At 38.6% G+C, this 22,734-nt stretch overlaps 2 protein-coding genes across 14 annotated transcripts; both read right to left on the bottom strand.

The window, feature by feature from the left end:
- Positions 1-8,079, bottom strand: slc39a6 (solute carrier family 39 member 6). Of its 9 annotated transcripts, none has more exons than XM_027020836.3 (11): positions 7,941-8,079; positions 6,413-7,114; positions 6,045-6,189; positions 5,869-5,940; positions 5,117-5,286; positions 4,795-4,980; positions 2,473-2,560; positions 2,045-2,380; positions 1,752-1,832; positions 1,276-1,466; positions 1-1,148 (listed from the first exon to the last, which is right to left on the bottom strand). In XM_027020836.3, exons 2-11 carry the CDS (start codon positions 7,106-7,108, stop codon positions 996-998), a joined length of 2,118 nt encoding a protein of 705 aa, XP_026876637.2. In that variant the 5' UTR covers positions 7,109-7,114; positions 7,941-8,079; the 3' UTR covers positions 1-995. The 9 variants fall into 9 exon arrangements, with proteins under 9 accessions (XP_026876637.2, XP_081578788.1, XP_026876639.2 ...); XM_081722662.1 differs by lacking the exon at positions 7,941-8,079 and adding an exon at positions 7,710-7,886; XM_027020838.3 differs by lacking the exon at positions 7,941-8,079 and adding an exon at positions 7,533-7,885.
- Positions 8,080-8,185: 106 nt separating this feature from the next.
- cyp7b1 (cytochrome P450, family 7, subfamily B, polypeptide 1) lies at positions 8,186-20,739 on the bottom strand. 5 transcript variants are annotated; one of them, XM_081722670.1, is made up of 8 exons: positions 20,645-20,739; positions 20,423-20,548; positions 13,417-13,553; positions 12,651-13,289; positions 12,082-12,288; positions 10,576-10,780; positions 9,956-10,013; positions 8,186-8,321 (listed from the first exon to the last, which is right to left on the bottom strand). In XM_081722670.1, the coding sequence occupies exons 2-8, from the start codon at positions 20,497-20,499 to the stop codon at positions 8,265-8,267; spliced, it is 1,380 nt and encodes a 459-aa protein (XP_081578796.1). In that variant the 5' UTR covers positions 20,500-20,548; positions 20,645-20,739; the 3' UTR covers positions 8,186-8,264. The 5 variants fall into 5 exon arrangements, with proteins under 5 accessions (XP_081578796.1, XP_081578797.1, XP_081578794.1 ...); XM_081722671.1 differs by having other exon boundaries at positions 10,602-10,780; XM_081722668.1 differs by lacking the exon at positions 8,186-8,321 and adding an exon at positions 9,224-9,827.
- Between the last annotated feature and the right edge of the window lie 1,995 nt (positions 20,740-22,734).

The raw sequence follows: 22,734 nt of genomic DNA, 5'->3' as shown, positions 1-22,734 counted from the left end.
TTCTCCGTAAAGTTTTTACTGTAATGGAATGTGAAAAACAAGAATTCACACACTGTAACAGCACATAAAAGATGATCAGTTGCTGGCCAAGCTGCCACAATGAACATAAATAAATGCCATAAAAAATGACAAATACAATAAGCTTTTATCATGTCTACTACTTATCACTTATTTAAAAAATAATAATTTATCTCTTTTCTGAAGAAGTGAACACTACACAGAGAAGCAACCGAGTTATTAGACTGACAACCATTATTCCCATCTTGTGATTGACTGCTTGACCTGCAGCTACAATACTGATAACATGATCGAGTTAGAGAATCATGTTGCTTACAGGTGAAATCAGATGTGAGTAAAAGAAGCACTTAAACTACTACACACATTACTAAACGATTACAGATCAACACTAAGCCGCCGAACAGAGCTGCTGACAAAAGCATACTTTCTGATGTTACTGACATCAGTGGTACTGGTGAGTAGTTTAGGATTAGGATATCAAGCCAAGCACATCAATTTGTCTTTATTGGAGAATATTGTTTTATCAATATCAGCACTACTGATGAGCACCTGGGTACCAGGGTCTCCATGGCCAGCCAGGTGAGCAAATGTCCACTGGCTCCACATTGCACTACAGCAGAGAAACCTACTGCTGCTGACTACAGGGGACTAGATGTTTACAGAACCCATGCGAAACAACTGAAGTCTGGCCCAATACAATGTAACATTCTCTGCCATTTCAATCTCATGTGATCAATTCAGATAAACCAAGATATTTTTGATGCAAAACAATCTCGCTAATTGCAGAAAACTTGATTAATGGTTCAGATTAAATGACAGTAATGCCATTTACTGTTAGCAGCCAAACAAATTCATACACTTTACAAAGTTCACTTTAAATTGAAGAGTGAAGGCAAAAGTTCACAAGGTCATCTGAAACCAAGTCATCTCCTAGGAGCTATGGAACAGATTTGGGAAACCGAAGGTCATGGATGGGGTCAGAAGTCTATGCTAAGCTGGATCTTTTGTTCAAACACAGCGATGATAAGCATGATGCCAAAACCAAGCAAAATGCCAGCATTCTGCAACACGAAGAATCCACAGTGACTGAACCCTGCCGCAGTGGCATCATTATGCAGCATCTCTGGGACCTAGACACACACACATGAACACAGACAAAAACCAGGGACAGCTTTTTTGCACTTCATGTAAGAATAAATCTAAAGTGGACATGTGTATTCTATATTGTCTGAATTAGTGCACATGGGCAAAACGTACCATGTCCACCAGTGCAACATACATGAAGAGACCAGCTGTAAGAGCGAAGATCCACATGGCCACGTTCTTAGCATAGTGACCAATTAGAATGCCTGTAACCATCCCCAGGTAGCCCATCAATGCTGAGAGCAGATTATAGAGAATTGCCTGTTTCACAGACATCCCTGCCTTTAATAGGACTGCAAAATCACCTAAAAAGAGAGAGAGGTTAGTAGTAGGACAATCTCTCCAAGGGCAGGAATGATTATCTGATTTATAACACATTACTACAAAACTGTTGAAAGTAATCATACCATACAATGCTGAAACCAAAAGCAGCAAGTAAGTTTCACTATTCTAAATATTCTGACTTTCCCAAGAGAGTACATCTCACTTCACTTTTAAATTGGTAATTTTCTCTGGTCAGACACAAATCTCTCACATTAAAACCTGACCACATTAGTGGTCACATTAATACTAATGGCTGACACTCTTACCCAGCTCGTGAGGAAGCTCATGGCAGAACACAGCAACTGAAGTGCTCAGACCACTAGACAAACCCTTTGTAAATGCTGCTCCTAAAAATTCACACACACCAGATAATAACTCATACAATTTATGTATTTTTAAAATAATTAATCACAAATCAAAAATAGGAGTGTACATTAACCTACAGACAGCTTTCTAATGACACTGGGCTCAGTGTGAAAGTATGTTTAACAGTGCAGCACTGAAGTTTATGTATGTGAGTATGTCTGCATGCATTTTCCAGCATGAGGGTGTGTGTTACCTATAGCCAATCCATCACTGAAGTTGTGTAGACCATCTCCCATGATAACCATCCAGGCAAGGGTGGCAACCCCAGCATGCTCAAAGTGCTGCACAGAGTACGACTGGGTGTGTCTGTGTGTGTGCGTGTGGGGGTGGTGGTTCTGAGAGTGATGGTGGTGTAGGATATGGTGGTAGTCATGGTGATGGTGGTGCTGTTCATCCGACTGGCCAACAGTGTCGTGGAAGTGGGAATGGCATTTGTTCTCACAATCCTCATCTGTGTAGCAGCCCTGAGATAACATCACTTCCTCTTCCTCTGGCAGGCTACGCCCATGCCCACCATTTGCACCAGAGTCTGAGAGAGGGGGGGGGAGGGGACCCACTATAGCTAAAAGGTACTTATAAGATTTAGGCCTATACAATTCCTAATAAATATAAACCTTTTACCATCCAGTGGTTTAACATCAAGGTCTTCCAGCGATTGCAATTTCTCAGACTCAAGAATTGCATCAGCCAATTCTGTCCTTTTTAGCACCTACAGACACAGTCAGTCACAGACACACATGGTTTGGAGTTAGCAAGCAAAGTCTGTTAGTACAGCACAGCCTTATAAATGTGGGCTTACATATTGATGTATAGGAGTTTTTCCACCACCTCAAGGTCAGATAACTAAAAAATATTTTCTGACAATTTTGAATTTATCGTCTTCAGTTTGGTACTGAAATTTTGGATTATAATAAAAATTCATTTCTATTTTTAAATATCCATCTTTATTCAATGTAATTTTGTTTAGTTTATGCCTCATTTGTATATTTATAGAGTTATAAGAAAAATGTAAATATCAGATAGTTTGTTTTCATTTTTAAACTGAAAGAACTAGGGATGAGGAGAAGACCTTCATCCACACACAGAGAAACAACTAGTTACTCAGCATTCAGTCAGTCAAATGATGCCTCCCATTACAACTTCAGTAATGCCACTGTAAAGTCAAATGTATTTATATAGCGCTTTTTACAACAGCCGTTGTCCCAAAGCAGCTTTACACAAGACCCCAGTAAGCAAGCCAAGGGCGACAGTGGTGAGGAAAAGCTCCCTAGAGCATGGGGGTAGCCCCATCCTCCACTGTCCAAATATAGCAACAACAACTATTGCACCTGAGACAGAAATGCAAGAACCCATGAATCCAGGAATGTCAGAATGTACCATGGTGTTGCCCAGCTCATGATGTAAACCAGCAGTTAGCCAGTACTGTGAACTCCCCTGACAAGTACATGTTACATCATCATGCATTAACGTTCTCAAACTGAAGCTTTGGCAGTAAAAATGTATCATCATTATTTGTCATGCCAATAAAGCATCGTGAAATAAACTGAACTGAAAACAAACAGAAACAGAGGCAAGTGGCGGGAAAGTGATGGTGTTTTCTAGTTTTTTTTTTTCCACCCTCATAAGCCTGTAGTCAGACTACAGAGATATGTGAAGGAAACAAATGCTGAAAACCAAGATAAAGACAACTCAGACTGAAGTCATCAAGCTGATAGAGCTCTATAAGGGTATAAACTTCAAAGATTGTGCCTGGCTACAGGAAAAATAGAACGGGCAGCCATAAGGACGCTCTGCTAAATGGAGGTTGACAGCACTTGCAGACTATAAAGATACACAAAAGAAGCACATCTGACAACTGATTACTGATGTATATTAAATCAACAAACTGATAGCTCAGATGTGGTTCAGAAATAAACAGCAAATCATTTAGCAATATTTTGTGTTTTTTGTAAAATAATGGAAAACAATGCTATAACAACTCTATGAGTATGTTTACTAACATTAGCTCTATATTTGAGTGACAAAAATAATGTTGTTATACTAACTTCCAGCAAGGGATAACAACTTCAATGTTAACATCTTTTTACTTTACTTGAATAAGTATCCAGGACAGGATGACAAGCTGATGCAACACAAAATGCGTTGACAAATTTTCTGTAATTGAAATAACGTTAACCAGTTTTATGACGGTAGCTAATAAACATAGCTGTTGCCATTACAGGATTACAGGTGCCACATGTTCAGTAAGTTTTATGAAGCAGTCTAAGTACAATTAAAACTTTATTTTAAAGATATTCTAATGAGTAGTATTATTCAAATAATTCAATGAGTGTTTCAATAATTTGGAAAGGGTAATGTTAGCATACATCCATTAAAGGAGCAAGTCACTTTTCCAATTCTTCTTCCTCACATTATGAAACAGCCATTATACTGACACCTTGTGGCCTGGATGTTTCAGACATTCTCTGCTAAATCTATTTTAAACATGGCTGCCTCCATTTGGGATAGTATAAACTGGTTCATCTGAGCACTATAAAGTAATTTGATTCTTCATTTCACGTGAGCTGCACTTTATAGCCAAAACCGTTAATTTCATAAATTTCTTTTTGCTACTTTTTAGTGGTAAAAAGTTTAATTACCACACTACTGCAGAATCTTCAAAGGATATTTCTTTTTCAGGTGCTCAAGTACGCATGTCGTACTTCCATGGAAACTAGTTTGTGTGCATCTCGTATGAACCTGAAGTTCTCTTTAATAAAATGTTCCCAAATCTTTCTATTTTTCTTTTCTAGTATTCAGGTTAAGACACACTTGATTTTAATAAATGATTTAGGAAATAAATTGCTGATAATACTAAATAAATGTTTCAGCCATTATATTTGAGGCTAAGTGGGCTCACTACATGCATTTATCTGAGCTTTTAATTGTATGTATTTGCCTCACCTTCTGTTTTTTGTCTTTGTACATTTTTGCAAGGGTCAGAAAGTGCTCAATGAGGAACATGATATAAACTCCGCCCAGCACTGTAAGCCCTGTCCAAACAGGCTTTAGAGAATCCTCAATATCACCATGTAGATCATGCTCCAAACTCTCATTGGCTGAATGGTGATGCTTGTGGTAACCCTGAGACTGATGGAGAAAGGAAACAACAAATAAGAAGTGCAGACATACTGCATGTGCAATGGAATGGGAGTTAGTATACAGAACAAAAAAAAGTTTAGAATACAGTCAACTTCCTCTGAATCTGTACTAGTTTTTTCCTTACATGTGGTATGAGGTGCAGGAAGGCATCTCCACTGAGCGTGCCTACTGCGAGAGCAACCAAGAAGCTGAGCAGGAAGTTGAAAAAGACTCTGTTGATGAGTGGAATTAAGACCACGCCTACCAGAGCCAGCAAACTTATTATAGTGATAGAAAAAAATCCACCGATCCAAGCTGCAAAACACAAAGAATAAACACACCTCAGTGATTTCAATAATTAATCTACTTTATGCATAAGCTTATTTTTCACTTAAGTTGGTTTTAAAGGTTTACAATTAAAGACAGAAGTCTGTTTCCATGCTCATTATCAAATACTCTCAATCCTAATCATCATCTGACCACTGATGCCTAGCTTTAACAGGGTGGTAACCATTCTCAGTGCAACAGTGACTTTAATGTGTTTGTGGCATGTTGATGGCTGTTGTGCTGGCATCAGCGGTATCATAATTCTATTGTTTTTACTTGTCAGTGTCATGACTGCACAGAGTAGTCTACCACTCAAATATATCCTGCCAATATTAGTCCTGTGGACAGAAATGGACCACTAATAAAAGAATTGTGCATGGCAGCCTATATTCTTTAATTGTACTCCTTTAAGATGTGTCAAATATTGCAAAGTGTAGGATTAGTTTTCACAGGCTGCACATATACACATTATGCAGAAATATAACAATCCAAAGAGCATTCTCCAAATGTACTCTTACACAAATATAAAGTTATGTATTGTATTTACATATACACATCTCTAACACATACCTATATGAATGGAGGATACCTTCTGGCTTTTTTCACCAATTTGATCATGATGGTGATTATGAATTTTATAACCTAAAAAAAAAAGTGAGGAATTTTTTCACCACTGAATCTACACATCACAGCATTATTACTGAGCCTTAGATTGGCTTTGTAAATGTTTAAAACCATGGTCCAACCTGATTGGTTCTCAGCATGCAGAAAGCAGGACTTAGAGTCAATCTGCGTGAGGAGGGCGGGGCAGAGGAAGCTGAAGTCATGGACAGAAAGAAACACTTCCTGGGACATACCATGGGACCGCAGAATAGAGGTTGCATTCTGGCACTAAGTGTGTGTGTGTGTGTGTATGTGAAAGAGAGAGAGAAGCAGGGCAATGCTAAATGCTATCTGGTTTATCTTGGTTACTGAAACAGAAAAAGTGTAGCATCTTGAAGTGTTGTATCTTGAAGTGTAGCAGCAATGCTGGTTACCTGTACACGTTTGTGAATTCCTTCTGTGTGTACACCCCTTGGCTGTACTGAGGTGTGGTGTGTGTGTGTGTACATACCTCTTGACTGTAATTGAGGGTACTCTGTCCATGATCATTATCATGCTCAGTATCATCATGGTTTTCATGGTCTTCTAGGTAATGTATGGAAGAATTCTGGTGGTTGTGGTCAGAGTTTGATGTATTGGGCTGGACTGGGTCTTGCATAAGATTGTAGTCTGTGCTACGATTCGGACTGTGAGATGTAGTGGCATATGAGGGTGTGGTCAGGAGTGTAGTGGACCCTGGAGCTCTTTTCAGGTAGAGATTGTGATGGACATCTGTTTGGCTCTTCTTCCCAGAAATGAAATTAGGATGCAGGTTGGGGGCAAAATCATTCTTCTTGACACCAGAGCCGTCATCATCCTTCTTGCTAGCAACAGTGTGTGTCTGTGAGACATGTTTGTGTGTGTGCGCAGGTGAACGTGTGCGTTTGTGAGTATGGTTGTGTTCATTTCCGTGGTGTTGCACCATTACTTTCCTAATGCGGTCCAGCCCGACCCCCTCCAGCAGTTTCTGCAGACCAGCTAATGAGATGCTCCCATTTTGCCCATACTTCAAGAAGAGTGCATGGAGATGCCGTTGCTGTGTTTGCTCTGCCATACGCCTGTCTATCTCCACTCCACCAGGACCACAGTCACCATTCACTGCCAACAAGCATGACCTGAACGGCACAACTGACGTCAGTATCAGGAGGTGTGGCCAGACAGGGAACATCGTCACCTAAAGAACAAGAACTACTGAATATAAAATCACATTTACACGCAATAACAAATGCTACAGAAAAGAACAATAGAACACATCTTACAATATGGAATACACGAACATGTAAGCGTAGACATACAACCATGTTCTTAAAAGTTATTGCTAGGCCCTTTGCAACAGTTCTGTACGGTTTAGTATTTTATTAAGTCATATCGCGTACCATTATCTAGATACTGATTGTTAGATAAGCAGTTGAATTAGTGACGTTGGAAACGGGCGTAAAATCCATGTTATCCCTATTTTTTCTCTTGTATCCACCTTACGTGTAGCTAAAATCTTTAAATGTGGCTAGCTAACGTAAGACAAGGTAACAATGAAGCCATTTTCCACATCTGCGACACGATGTGACAGTTAGCTAAACACCCTCCACGCTTACCTAAATTATAATAGTTAGGATACGAAATAGGAACCGCTAGATAGATAAGATATTAAAGCACAACGTGGGCAGGTCCAGGTCCAGGCCCAGACCCAGTTGGTCTCTTCTGTCGTAGTGTTTATCATTTTACACAACAGCATAAAATCACGCGTAATCTACATGTAGACCTACACTAACTTCAGATGCTTTTCGGAGCAGGAGATGCGCACCGCGGTCAATCGAAAGCGCCTTTTTACAGCTCTGTTGCACTCAACACTATTTTCATTGTTTCCGACTCGTGTGCAAAGACACGTCATCTAGCTAGCCAGCGGAAATCAAAGTCGCCTATTAGTTTTGATGTATAATGGAGAAATTTGTTTTTTTCCTTAGAGAACTACTTTACTAAAATAAAAAGGTAGAATTACTTACCAGTTAGGTAACCTAGGTACGTCAACCCTGTTAATAACTGTAAGCACAGTTTCGAATGGGGAAAAAAAAATGCTACAGCTTCTTCGTCTTGTACGGGAGTAATAGTAAATGGTAAATGTCGCCATCTGTTGTAAATGAATGAAAACCCCTTTTCACCGACCGTCATTTACCAAGTGAGTTCCCCTTTTCACCGACCGTCGTTCGTCATTTACCAAGTGAGTTCCCCTTTTCACCGACCGTCGTTCGTCATTTACCAAGTGAGTTCCCCTTTTCACCGACCGTCGTTCGTCATTTACCAAGTGAGTTCCCATTCCCACAGATATGTTAAGTGTTCTCAAGGTCTTCAATCTTGATTGAAGCTTTAAACCAGGTTGGCAGGAGCTGGATGGGAATAATTGAAAACAAATAATTTATTTTAGGTAATATTAGCATTTTAATTGTAGATATTCTTCCAAAGAGTGTAAGTGGCAAATTTGTCCATCATTTGAAGTTTGTCACTTATTGTTTTAATAATTGGAGGCCTTAGGTGCAGTGTAAAGAATCTGGATCCATTTAATAAATGATTGTACAAATATTATGTTTTTATGTGTTTGTTTTTGTTCTTCTGTTTAGTTTTGGGAGATTGAATGTAATGATTGAATGTAATGTTTGAAACTAAATCTGGGGACATCTTGAGTTTATTAATCATGAAATCGTTTTACAAGGTCTTCAAGGTTTTTCTATATATGTTCGGATATACTGGAGAAGACGATGTTATCTCTCATGCTATGTATTTGTAAGTACAGTATTGTTTCTTTAATTTATTTTATTTTTTGACCAATGAAAGTTGGGTTGTGATTTCACTAATGGAGTGTTGTAAAGTTTTGTTTTCTTTAATGATTGTCACAATCAGTTCTTGACTGAATTCTAGACATTCACACAGTGCTTAGAATTCCTTGTGCAATATCTCGACCAGAGAGAATCTGGCATCCAGCGTGGAGAGTTTATTATTGATGGAAAGCACAATCACCACCGTTGTTGGGTGGTGATGCTGGTTCTTCTGTTACTTCAGGTGAACTAGGTGGTCATGGTCATTTACCAGTGGGTGTTTGGTTCTGTTTGTTTTTCCACAGACATATGTATTTGACAACAAAAACTAAATAACAAATGACAAATCTCTTTTAATAAAGGCTACATAATTTCTAAACTGTTGTATTGATTTAACCTTTCTTTCTTTCAAATTTCACACAAATCCAAATTTCATCCACACCCTACCAGTTAGAGACATAAACGAGCAAACAATGGAGAATAGCTTGGTTTAATTTACACTGTATTTATATTAATATGTGTATCAGTACTCTACCCAACATTCACATAATGTATAACAACCATTTTCCAAACCATTTTTACATTACTTTACTTTCAGCCAGTGGGTTAAACTTGAACCTTGACTCAACAGCCTGTAATTAATCACCTCATTAATAACAAAATAAATGAAATACCAAAAAACAAAACAAAGAACAACAAAAACCCAAACTAAACAAAACTCACCATCCAGTGCAAAGCATTCTGGAGTGAAAAGAAGGCTAATTCTGACTTTTACAATGGGCTGTTATCAAGTTTTCACTTGCATGCTTAGGTCCCTCTGTCTCTCTCTCTCTCTCTCTCTCTCTCTCTCTTATACACACACACACACACACACACACACACACACACACACACACACACACACACACACACACACACACACACACAGAGACAGACAGAGACAGACAGACAGACAGAGAGTCACTCATCTCTGAAGTGTCCTTTGAGTCTGTAGTTGAATGAGATGTAGTTTGCAGGTGGGAGGATGCCCAGGCCTGCTCTGCAGGTGTCCAGCACTGCCTCTTTTTGGCCAGCAGCAAGCTGCATGTCACACATCAGTAGAGTGATGCAGACAAACTGCTTTAATCCATTAATGGCAAAGAATCTGCCAGGACACATGCTGACCCCTGACCCAAATGGCATGTGGTAGTACCGGACTTTCTGGTCACCTTTATAGAACTCTGTCTTCTCCTTCTGGTCTTCCACAAACCGGTCAAACATGTACTTCTGCAAAATCACACAGTCACCATAAACAATTAAGCCACCATAAAAAGCTATAAGCAGTTTCATTTAATTTCATAGTTAGCCTTGTACAAACCATTCTGAATCTCACAAGCTTTCATCACCTTGTCAGTTGTCTAGCATTTCTACAGTTAGCGCCAACAGGCTATGCAGGCAATTGCTTGGGGCCCCAGGCCAGTGGGGGGCCTTTGAGGGCTTACTGACTTTAATCTACTGCAATGGCAATGTGCAAAGTTTGAAATGACAGTAAGAGACATGAATTCCATAAGGGGGCCACATGAAGTTTTGCCTAGGGTCCCGCCAGACTCTAGAATCGCCACTGTCCCCAATAGTATACCACTAATAAAATATTGAAGTATCTCAAACTTGTTGTTCAGTGTTGTTTTGATTTCTCAGCACTGCATTTTCTCATATTTGCTCATCATCAAAATCATGTCAACTAAATGCTATAAATAGAAAAACTTGGAATCAAATGAAAAACCAAAGACAATTTTAACCAGACTACTTCACAGTCAGACATAAAGATGAGCCACTTAGTGATATTTACCTACAGTGATTTGTCTCTATGGTTACCTGAGGGTGCAGGTAAATGTTTGGGTCCTGGTGTGTGCTCGGGGGGTAAAGTGCAACAATATCTCCTTTGCGTACACACACTGAAAAGTGGGGATTCAGATGCAGAGAAAAATCCTCCTGAACCACCCGGATATTCATTGAGGCAGAGGAGAGGCGGAGACTCTCCTTAACAGCACTCTCTACAGAGACAGGGTGAGAGAAACAGTGCCATTAGTGTGAACAAAATAAAGATCTGCACTTCTTAACAGAATGCACAGGATTCAAGGATTTAACAGCCTCTCAAATATTGAGAAATTACCCCACCTGCTAGAGGAATACAGAGTGCTGTACAATAACAGCAGAATACTTCCAGTATAAAGATTGGGAATGTTGTGATGCAAGACACGTACATACATATACATTTACAGCTTTTGGCAGACACTCTGCATAGCGAAGTACATATATTAAACAGCATTCAGTATGTGTGTGCAATTTGTATCAAATTCATGTCCTTTAGGCTGTTAGCAACTTGCTGTACCTGCTCTGCCATGTGATCTATACAATAAGAGACACTAGCTTGCACACCCTCATGCAAAAAGCACCTAACCATCTCAATACATCACAACCACTTTATTTCAGCCCATTTTAACCTATCTATAATGCTTTATTTATTTTCCAGTTAACACATTGCAATTTTAATGCACTAAACAGGTAGATCTGCACAATTTTATTTTTTCACAGATTCTAGAATGCAGATATTATGGTATGTCATGCTTTCTAACTGAAGCTCTTAAATCAAGCTTTGGTAGCACAAATTATTTTGTAGAGAAAAAGGGAGGAGGAAAGAGCGATGGTATTTTCTTTTTCTTACTCTCACCAATCCCTACTTTTACTCAAGAATGACTAGACCCTCTGGCAAATTGAAAATCTAATAAAATCAGAGGAAAAGATATTTGTGTGTACATGCATATGTATTAAAGCTGGTTTATGCTTCCTCCTGAACAAGCTTTCAAAGCCTTCGGTACATCAGAAAAGCACTTTGGAAGGTGTGGAGGTAGTTTAAAGAATCCACTTTCTAAAACAGAAATGTGTGAATGTCTTGCCCACCAATGCAGTGGCTGGCCAGTAGTTGGAAACCCACCACTTCAGTGTTTGCAGGTTGGCTGGAAATTGGCAGGTGCTATGATGAGAAGTTCCTGTAACCTCACCTATATGATACTCCCTCTAACTACAAAGAAGCTGGTAAAGCATCTCTGTCCTTCTTGAAGCATGCTACCATATTGTTTGAAGAGACAACAACAAAGCACTTACTTTTATTACTACTACTACCTCCAGTTTACTACCTGATTCACCTTGTTTAATGGACATTCTGCAAATAGATAAGAACCTCTGTCTTATGCCTACAAAAGCATGAATGTTCAAGGCTTTCAAAAGTTCATTTCAGGCAGTTTTTGGGAAGCACTTCTGATGAAACAGGAACTCTTAGACTTTACTGTGTTACCAAGGTAAATCATTCTGTCGAGTTGCTCTCTGGTTAGCAACATGTCATGACGGCAAATAGCCTCTGCCTCTTCCTCTCCAATCACACCAATGATCTCCTCCCGCACAGAAGCAAGGGCCTGAGGGTTGGATAGAAGGTGGTACAAACACCAGAAGGATGCTGGAATAGTGTTCCCCACTGATGCCCAGAGCGTGGCAAAATGATGAGCTATAGAGGAAGGAAAAATTGACTTTAGGTGTTTTTTTTCCTTTGACTGCCTACAACTAAAACGTGTGTGTTTGTGTATGTATACGCAGTATATATACTTTTACCTACTGAGCTTAGGTCTGTATGTGTGTGTGCATATATTCAAATTCAAAATTCAAAATTTATTTATACAGCGTTTATTACAACAGATGTTGTCACAAAGCAGCTTTTTAAATGTCCAAGTCCAAGCCCCCAGTGAGCAAGCCACTGTGTATATAATTTTATCTACTCAGAGGTTAGGTCAGAGTTTAGGCCTCTGAGCATCTGTGATGGTTGGAACATTTCAAAATATGTCTGTGTGTGCATGTGTGTATGCACATTACCTGCTTTGTCCAGGTCTTTGAGTGTGTCATACTGTTGGAACAGTTCAGTACATGTTTGTATGAACTCTGATGGACTGGTCCAATCTGCCATTCTACAGGGATGAAAAAACCTGATAAGCTTCTCCCTGGTACATTTAGTTTTCCCTAGCAAGCTAATGGGTACGCGGGCAAGCAGCAGAGGAAACATTCTGTCAAACTTCTTGAAATTGTCACGCAGTCCATCTGTCCAGCTCTCCTTGCCCGAGTGTGTGTGTTCATCTGTGTTCGTGTCTGGGGGTTGTCCATATAGTGTCAGAAATGTTGCCTCAAACATCACACAGTCACAGAACTCATACAGCCCCACTTTGTGCCAATCATACTCTAACTCCTCTCCCTGCTTGGAAAGGAAATAACGTCGTAAGATGAGCTGTAGGTTTCCCATCATTCTGAATGTTAGAAGGTCAAGGGCAGAGCCCTGCAGAAGCAAGAAGCATTTTTGTACTTGATCACTCATGCCGGGAAACCTTTCAGTGCACATCAGTGGGTAGCTGAACACAGTAGATGCTGCCACATCTGCAAACTTGTGGAAGTTCAGTTGCTTTCCCTGCTTAATCACGGCAGGGTATAGTAGAGGGTTCATCACAAATGTCATGTATTTACCTTCAAAAGGACAAGCACATACACATGCACACACCAACTCATTTTATTTCAGGTACTCTTATAATTTATTTATGTGATACTTCCAGAATACTATTACTTCATAATTATACTATTATTTATTATATACCTGCAATCAATACAGTAAAAATATCTCCATGCTTCTGCTGTAGCCATTGCAGAAACTGATAAGAATCTTTCCTGAATTCCAAAGCCTTCCCAAGAAACGGGATCCATCCTTTTATCAATGGGGGCTCCCCCTTTCTCCTACAAAACAACCACAAATACACTTACTTTGCCATACTTGTTAGGACTACAACAGTGACCAAAGTGATACTAGTAATATATGTGTTAACTCTAACCCCAACCCTAACCATAATCTTAACTCTTTAGTGGGAAAATAAATAGCTTATAAATAAATAAATATAAATATAAATGTTTAAACCAGCAAAATAAATAAATAAATACAAAATACCTTTTTTTGGGGAGCCAGGACATGGTAAAGCAACACAATTACTCACAACACATACAATAATCTACTACAAAATCCACTTTACATTCAGTTTGTTTTTATTTTAATTTAAAATTGCATTCAGCGCATTGCATACAAAACTAAATGGTGTAAATAGTGCAGCTAAGTGGAAATAATGAAGCACAAACTTTGGCATTTGGATGTCATTTAATACATTTTACATTTAAATTTTGTTTCAAGGCTTTGCAAATGGACTTGCTACATGTAATCACCTTATCAAGTCAAGTAAAATGTATTTATATAATGCTTATTACAGCTGTCGTCACAAAGCAGCCAAGGGTGACAGTGGTGAGGAAAAACTCCCTAGAGCATGAGGAAGAAATCTTGAGAGGAACCAACATCAAATTCTATCAACATTAAAAAACTTCCACAGGTTTCTAAGGTTTTGAAAGTGTATGTTCGAAATAGCCTACGACATATTTTTGCATACTGATTGGGCCGCAAATCAGTATACCATATGCAATATGCGACTAAGGCTGCATCCCAATTGTGTACAATTAACTAATACTAACTAGTTTTTGAATATATAGTATGTAGTGTATTTAAAATTGTTACATTTGAGTATACTCAAAAATCCAAGATACATACTTAGAACTGGTCGGTTTTTGAGTATGGTTTGAATGGACACTATTGTCCCATAATACTAGCATCTGGAAAATGTATTTAAAAAATGGAGGACAACATACATGGTTCACTGCTGACTGTTGCAGGTGAACAGTCTATAAATATAAATACAACTTGGAGTTCTTTCTTTAAAACAGTAAAATCAACATAAATGGTTGCTATTTTAGTAAGAAATCTGTTTGAAACGCATGTTACTTTAAGTTAGTTAGCAGCCTAGCTGTAGTAGTATTTGGCCTTCGTAGGTAATCTAACCTAGGTAGCATTAACCAATTAGCCAGCCAGCTAGCTAGCTGACAGCATCTAAATTTAACTTATCCATATTTGTAAATGAGGTAGAATGTCAGGACTTAATATTTTAGGTTTAATATCAATGTTGATGGAATATATAAACTCAATAAACCAATGACATTGTTCATTAATAAAGACTCAGATCTTACAGTAGCAATGTTGCTTAATGACATGTACTTGAGCTAACTTTGCTAGGTTAGCATTATCTAGTTTCCCTGCTGAGGTGTGAGCTCGGGTTAGCCTGATATGTAGCTAACAGTTAGCATAAGGTAATACAGTGAAGGGAACTTAAAAATTACAAATCATGTAAAACATTCTCAGGGACTGATGAAGACACCCGCCTGTTGATAACCTGCCACAAAGGGCGGAGAGACGAGAGATGGAGTGGAGGGAGAGGGAAGAGAGAAGGGAAGGAGAGGCTCCTCCTGGTTTTAGGCATATATGTTAAGTGAGATTAAAATAAAATGTAAAAACTGTAATTTGTTTTGTTTTTCGGTTTAAATTATAGGTATGATTAATAATAATAATCGTAATATTAATAGTGTTAGTAATTGTTCATTTGAATTTCAACTTCTAAAATGACAACTAAAATATGCATATCCTTTGTACAACCAAGCATCAAGGTTTTGTGCGCATTCAGGATTAGCGTATGTCCCGTCTTCGAAATCAGGTAGGCTACATATAACCAGATATAAATCTACATATAAATGTCAGGAAACCCTAATCCCGGGCACATGGCCAATTAGTTCTATTGATAATTTGGATGGATCTCTGCCCAACTGCCTTTCATTCTGGTTTTCCTAGAAGTAACATCTGCAAAGTCATCCTACTACAGAGGAAAATTTGAATCATCAGCCATGGATCCATGCAAGCATCAGATCCATGCAAGCTCTTCGGTATTTTTTCTTTTAACCTTAACCTTCCCCCTCCTTCCTCATCTATTGCATCTGAGGATTTCATCACCTTCTTTGAGGCGAAGGTTGCAGCAATCTGTCAGTCCTTTTCCACCTCTTCCAACCAGTGTTCATTACCCTACATCCAACTTCTTCAACTCTTGACTTCCAGCAGTCCGACTACATGTCCGCTGGATCCCATTCTTTCCACTCTGTTCCAGTTGATCTCAGGAGATCTGCTTCCTTTCATCTGTCATCAACAACTACTTATCCTCTGTACATGTATCAACTGTGTTCAAAACTGCCAGTGTGGTACCAATCCTCAAGTACGCCACACTCAACAGCTCCACCACGATCAATTACAGACCAGTATCACTTCTCTCTCTCCTCTCATAAGCCCTTGAACAAACAGTTTACAATCAATTATCTCTTTTCCTCATATAGAACCAGCTGCACGATCCCTATTATCCTGGCTACAAACTGACACATTCAACAGAAACAGCTCTCATAGCAGTGAAGGAGAAACTTCATGCTGCTAAAGCTGCCAAACTGTCATCTGATTCTTCTGGACTTTCCAGCAGCCTTTGACACAGCAAACCACAACATTCTACTCTCTGTTCTCGCAACTCGGTGATCTTCCTCTAAGAGCCATCAGAGCTCTACAACTTGTCCAGAATGCAGCGGCACGACTGGTCTTCAATTTTTCGAAGCTCACACATCACTCCACTGCTGCACTCTTTTTGTTGACTTCCAGTAGTACTATTAATATCAATACAGTACATACAATACATTTAATTTTCTTTCATACTCCAGAAGGCATAAAATATAGAAATGTATATCATTGTGATCGATCAACATGAGATAAGGATTTAACCTGACAGAGTTAGGTAGTATTGATATTATAAAAAATCTAAATAGCTATATTTTAGAATTAGCAACACTAACAATCATTTCCTCTTGGTCACATCCATATCAGTATCTCACCCACCACTTCCACCCCATCTAATGTTCTTGTCACAAAATACTATACGGTACCAAAATTATGGATGTTTAATTCTATAATGCTTTAAGAGCACTAAATGTTTATCCTGAAATTTGTCCATGACCATATCATAACATTGGAGGCCTACTGTTTCTACCTGGCATTGAAACCTGTCAAACTCTCCTTCTCCCTAGACCTATCCACTATATTGGCCTGTCCTAAGAATAAGGTCACCCTGTAAATGAACATGAGACAATTTGTGATATTAAAACAATGATCTTAAACATTAAGGCACAATTTTATAATACATTATGCAGTGCCAGTTAAGAATGGAGATAAATAATAGCAATATTAAATCATGCACACATAGATTTCTACTTGCCTGAATGAAATTCATGTTTCAGCATTAGGCTAATCATTTCTCCTCTCAATTTACACTACACTGGCTGGTCCTCCAGCATATCCCAAACCTGACATTTAATAACACTGTAATACTGTTCTGCCATCCGTTGATAGAAACATGTTAGAGTTATTGAGATAACATGTTTTTAACTAAGAGTCTGTTTATACTGAATGTTTTTGTACCGAACATTTACAGAATATAATTTGCATAACCTTTACATAACATTAGTTTTTTTCTGTTTTAACATAGTTCAAGGGTTACCTGTTCCTGGAATCTAGCACACCTTGGTTATTTCTTTGCTCAAACACACCTAAGTCATCTGTAGCTGAGTGCATTCATTAGAAGTGGTGGTGTCCACAAACAATTGGACATAATGTATTTCAGTGCAGTAGTCTCTTAATGCACTCTGCTCTTCAATAAATACATCACATATTGACTGAAATGTGTTAAATGTAAAGTTGTAAATTACAGATCCTGAATATAATTATCTACATGAACACTATGATTCTAACATTATTTTGCATCCTAAAAAGTATTTGTTCAATACATTCCAGGAATATTGACAAAAACTTATTAAATCATGTTTTCTTAATGAGAAGGTGTAATGTTTAGTTTTTAATGTACTGAAGCTAGAAATAATTATATACATATCCATATATACACATGGATATGTAAGTTAATCACTAATTCAGTGACTGTGACATGTACTCTTAGTTGTGCTATGGATTGTGTTTCAGTAACCTGGTATGCAGGCATCTGATTTTGCTTTAACAGAAATGGTTGGCAGAAGACTTTGCACTTAACGCAATCAGTAATGAGGAAGCACTTGTCAACCATCACTGCCATTGGTTCTGTAAGCAACTTGGCCAACTATGACTGTTTGAATGACTGTTTCAACCAAGTGATCTGGTATGAAATGTCTGCCCTTTGTATGCAGTGAAATGGTAAAGTGGTTCTGACAGATGTTTATTAGTCATGGTCTCCTGAGTTCATTCTGGGCTGGGAAACTATGGAAGCTTAAATTTCCATTAAGATACCAAGCAGACACAGAGCAAAGAGGGACACAACAGTGCCCTGAATATTTCTTCAGTTGTTTCTGAAAATGTTCTGTCTTAAAAACGTTACGATTGGACACTCATTTTGATCAAATGCAAGCAAAAAACCTATTGTTGAGTAAGATGGTAAATATAACCAATACTACTGGAAAAGTATGAGCGATACTATTTGAAACAAGAAGGGCTTCATAGCCATGAATGCAAGGAGTGTATTTCATTGCTGCCATATCAACAACTGGCAATGCAAACATATACATCATTAATGGAGTGTCCATTAGTATTAGAACTGCCTTACCTTTAGAAATGACAAATAACTGATCGGCAAGCCTTCTGTTTCTTCATTGTAAAGCTGATTACATCTCTTTCAAGTAATACACTAGACAGCTCATGCAGTAATGCATGAGGATGAACTGGTGTTAACAATTGAGACTTTTTCTGCCATTTATTCTAGTGACTTTGTTTTTGTCTTCTCTGTAGGAAATTAGAATTTTTCAATTCATACATAGGCTACTGTTCAAAGTTCATGGGATGGGTGGCTTTTTGCAATTTACAAATTCAAGACAGTGAGAATGGAAAAGAAAATGTGTAGGTCTGTGCCATCCACCGTGGCTCATTTAAAGAGAGAGATAAGAAAAAATGTTTATAGATGTCCAAGGTCCTAGGAAAAAGCTGTAGCTCAGCATCTAGTATCCTTTTCTTGTTTTAAATCTTTATATAGTTTGGCGTGACCAGTTTGTTAACATAAATGGAGACTTCTCAGCATACAACAAGGTTAGCTATGGTGTGTCACAAGGATCTGTTCTAGGGTATTTGTTTTTTTCTACATCTTGGTGACATTATGTGTAAACACTGTGCTGGTTTCCAGTGCTATGCTGATGATACTCAGCTATATGTCTCAGCCAAATCAGATGACATATATCATCTTAGTATTATTGAGGAATCTGTAAAGGACATCAGACACTGGATGTTGAGAAACTTTCTCTCACTTAATCCTGACAAAACAGGTGCTTCTATTAGGCACAGCTAGGTCCTCACTCTCTAATTTCTTAATGAATCTCAAAACATGTATGTATGGCACTTTTATACAAAGTGACTTACAATTATGACTGAGTCAACTTGAGGGTTAAGGGTCTTGCTCAGGGGCCCAACAGTGGCATCTTGTTAGTGGGGCTTGAACCAGCAACCTTTCAACTACAAGTCCAGTATCTTAACCACTAAGCAAAGAGGGACACAACAGTGTACTGAATATTTCTTCAGTTGTTTCTGAAAATGTTCTGTCTTAAAAACTTTACAATGGACACTCATTTTGATCAATGCAGGCAAAAAAACGTAGTGTTGAGTATGCTAGTAAATGTAAACAATACTACTGGAAAAGTATGAGTATCTTAACCACTAAGCCCAATAATCTCCCAATCACATCTTCTCTAATTGTTAAAGATCTTGGAATGATTAATGGATACCAGTCTCTTGTTAGAAGCTCATGTAAATAATATTTATAGGACCGCCTTTCTCCACCTCAGGAACATATCAAAGATTAGGAACATACTGTCCTCACAAGCAGAAAAGCTAGTCCATACATTTATCACTTCAAGATTGGACTACTGTAATGCTTTACAATCTGGCTGTACCATTAAGTGCCTAAAGAAGCTCCAGCTAGTTCAAAATGCAGCATCCAGGGTTCTTACTAGAACTAGAAAATTTGATCTTGACTATCTTGACTACTTTACATTGGCTCCCAGTAATATTTCTTATTGATTCTCGTCACCGTTAGTCCCTCCATCTTCCGTGTTTCATGGTTTCCTTGTCTTGTTTTTATTCCATTCCGTAGTTTCGTTTTCTCCGCACCTCGTTTGGTTTTCCACACCTGTTTCTCCTTTCTAGTCTTGTTTGAGTTCATGTATTTAAAGCCTGTCTTGTGGCCTGTATCTTTGTTCATTGGATATATGTCTGAAAGACTTTGAAAGCCTGTTTGTGTTTCGAAGCCTTCGTTTGTTAGTTTTTTTTTTCCCCTCCTCTAGCCGTTTGTTTTTCCTTAGTTATAGCCTGCTTCCCCTGTTTGCATTTGCGTGCTTTTGGTTCGTTAATCCTAGCCCGTTTGTTTAACATGTCTTCTACAACTATCTGTGTTAGTAATATGACCCTGGACCATTCCGACAACTCTGAATTTGGATTTACCCCTAATAAATCTCGCTCTTCTCCGCACATGCGTCCGCCTCCTTGCCGCTCACCGTTTCAGTATTTAAGGCTAGGCTGAAAGCCTATCTGTACAGTCAGGCATTTTATTAACTAATTCCCATTTTAGGTAAAGGTATAGATTTATAAATCAACGCATCTACAAGTTAAGATGTTTGAAACTCACCGTCTCCTCCCGAATATCGTGTTGAGAATGAAGAATGAAGCCATACCAAGGAACACCATCAATAAAGTCTCCAGCATGTCAACAGTCCTTCGTTAAAAACGTTTAGGTCGTCTTTCCAATACACGCCTGTCAAGCACGCATGAAATCATAATACAGACTTTTAATCAGTATTCACATATACAGATTTTAAAATATTATTTACCATTTTAACTCTTTACATACCTCTTCTTCCCTTATGCTGTCCGTCTGCTCAAAGCTGTTTGTTGTTCTGAAACATAAAGCTGTCTCTGTTTGCCTTCTTTTGACTGTGTCCCAGATACTCCCACTTCTTAGTCTATTCAATCCATTTGAAAGCGCGGGGGGGGGGGGGGGCAGCCTCGGCAGCTTGAGGGAAATGGCTCCTTCGGAGGAGCCCATTTTTAAAAAACCTTTCTATCTCATTGTCCTCCAGTTGAGCTTTATTAATGCATTGCCAGCTTTAAGGTCGTGTTTTATATCATTCAACATTTTGGGGTATATTGACCAGTATCAGCAAATAATTAACCTATTACATTCTGAGTTTCTACAGTAAATACTCAGTGACAGCCATTTGCCAAACGATTACTTTTATCATATGTAGCCAAATAATATACAATGATTTATTAATGTAACATCTATGTGACAATATTAAATGTATTTATATAGCACTTTTTACAACAGATGTCACAAAGCAGCTTTACAAATGTCCAAGTCCAAGCCAGCAGTGAGCAATCCTAGGGTGATAGTGGCATGGAAAAACTCCCTAGAGTACGAAGAAGAAACCTTGTGAGGAACCAAGACCTCCTCCTCTGGACGACATCGGTCACCATAATAGTAGTAATTTTAAGAGAAAAAAAAAGCAACAACAAAAATAAGCAATTAATGTCTAGTCCGGTTTTCTAAAAGTTCTAGTTTTGTCCCGATGGTATCCGTCTGTCCGAGATCCATCCTGCAGGAGAATGTCCGTCAAGGGCACCAGAGAAGTAGTTGGCTGGAGTGGAGGTGTGATGGTCTACAACAGGGGATATCAGGGGGTGGTGGGAGTAGCCATGGCAGCCATGGTTTTTCAACATCCAGTGTCTGATGTCCTTTACATATTCCTTAATAATACTAAGCTGATATTTATCCTCTGGTTTGGCTGAGACATAACGGCATATCATCAGCATAGTAGTGAAACTAGCACAGCATGTATGTATGTCACTTAGAGGTAGCATATATAAAGAAAAAAGCATGGGCCCTAGAACTGATTCTTGTGGGACACCATAGCTAACCTTGCTGTATGCTGAAAAGTATCCATTTATGTTGACAAACTAGTGATTATTGGCTAAAAACGATTTAAACTATGATGAGGCCTAAAATTGTAACGCTGATGGCCCGAGTGCCGCAGGGCGCGGGGCAGGACATTTAATATAAAACATGCTACATAAGTGGCACTCACATAAGAAGTGAGCAGTGGACATGGTTACACATTTAACCATTAAACAAAGTACAGTTACATTTCTGTGACGTTTAACGGGTTAAGGAGGATGCGGGGACGAGGCACGTTAAACAGAACATACGTTTTAATCACAAACACAACTCAACACACAAACACACTACATGGGTCAAACACCGACAACCTTGACGATATGACACGAGACATATACGCTCATGACAATTACACACAACAAGGATCAGGTGCACAACACAAGAGGGCATGGCAATACGAACACGCACAGACATGCGCACACACAGACAAGCACACGCACAAACACGCACATTTGAGGGGGGAAGGGCTTGGAATTCTGGGAATTATAATTGGATTCATGATCACCAGAAGTAGGAGAGAGTGCTCTGTAACACTTGCTATGTGCTATATATTCTATATATGTCATGTTACATGTAGTTCATAACTGTTGGTGCCCTCATGTGACATTTGTTAATGGTAGAAGGAAGACTTAATTTATTCTTATTATTTTTCAATTGGGTGATTCCAGTCATATGATTAGAGATCATAGTTCAGTACAGCCATATTGAGGACAGCATGCAAGAAACAACTCTCACATCAGAGCTGTTCTTTAACCATAGCAATCCTTTCATGTTGATCCTTGGAGAAGCTTTGCTGTGAGTTATATTGTCTATTTGTTATCTACTAACATTTTGTGTAATTATTACATGATTACCTTGTAGTTTATCATTGTGCCCTGCAAACTGCTCATCTTTCCCACTACACTGTTAAGCCATCCTTTATTACATTTTCAGTGTCAGTCAAATGTCTATATATGCTGTGGCCAATTGTCAGTTTGTATTGCTTA

The sequence above is a fragment of the Electrophorus electricus genome, chromosome 11, assembly GCF_041902795.1.
Source record: "Electrophorus electricus isolate QZ-2024a chromosome 11, ASM4190279v1, whole genome shotgun sequence".
NCBI lineage: Eukaryota > Metazoa > Chordata > Actinopteri > Gymnotiformes > Gymnotidae > Electrophorus > Electrophorus electricus.
The sequence above is the reverse complement of the archived record's forward strand: the minus strand, read 5'-3'. Positions and strand labels throughout refer to the sequence as shown.

Coding starts and splice junctions, on each gene's coding strand:
- cyp7b1 (XM_081722667.1), bottom strand. CDS start 20,499: ATGCTGGAGACTTTATTGATGGTGTTCCTTGGTATGGCTTCATTCTTC. Junction 13,290..13,416: donor TTTTACTGTATTGATTGCAG/GTATATAATAAA, acceptor GTCCTTTTGAAG/GTAAATACATGACATTTGTG. Junction 10,781..12,081: donor CGACAGAATGATTTACCTTG/GTAACACAGTAA, acceptor CTGTCTCTGTAG/AGAGTGCTGTTAAGGAGAGT.
- slc39a6 (XM_027020835.3), bottom strand. Junction 2,381..2,472: donor TGATGTTAAACCACTGGATG/GTAAAAGGTTTA, acceptor CCCCTCTCTCAG/ACTCTGGTGCAAATGGTGGG. Junction 1,149..1,275: donor ATGTTGCACTGGTGGACATG/GTACGTTTTGCC, acceptor GTGTGTGTCTAG/GTCCCAGAGATGCTGCATAA.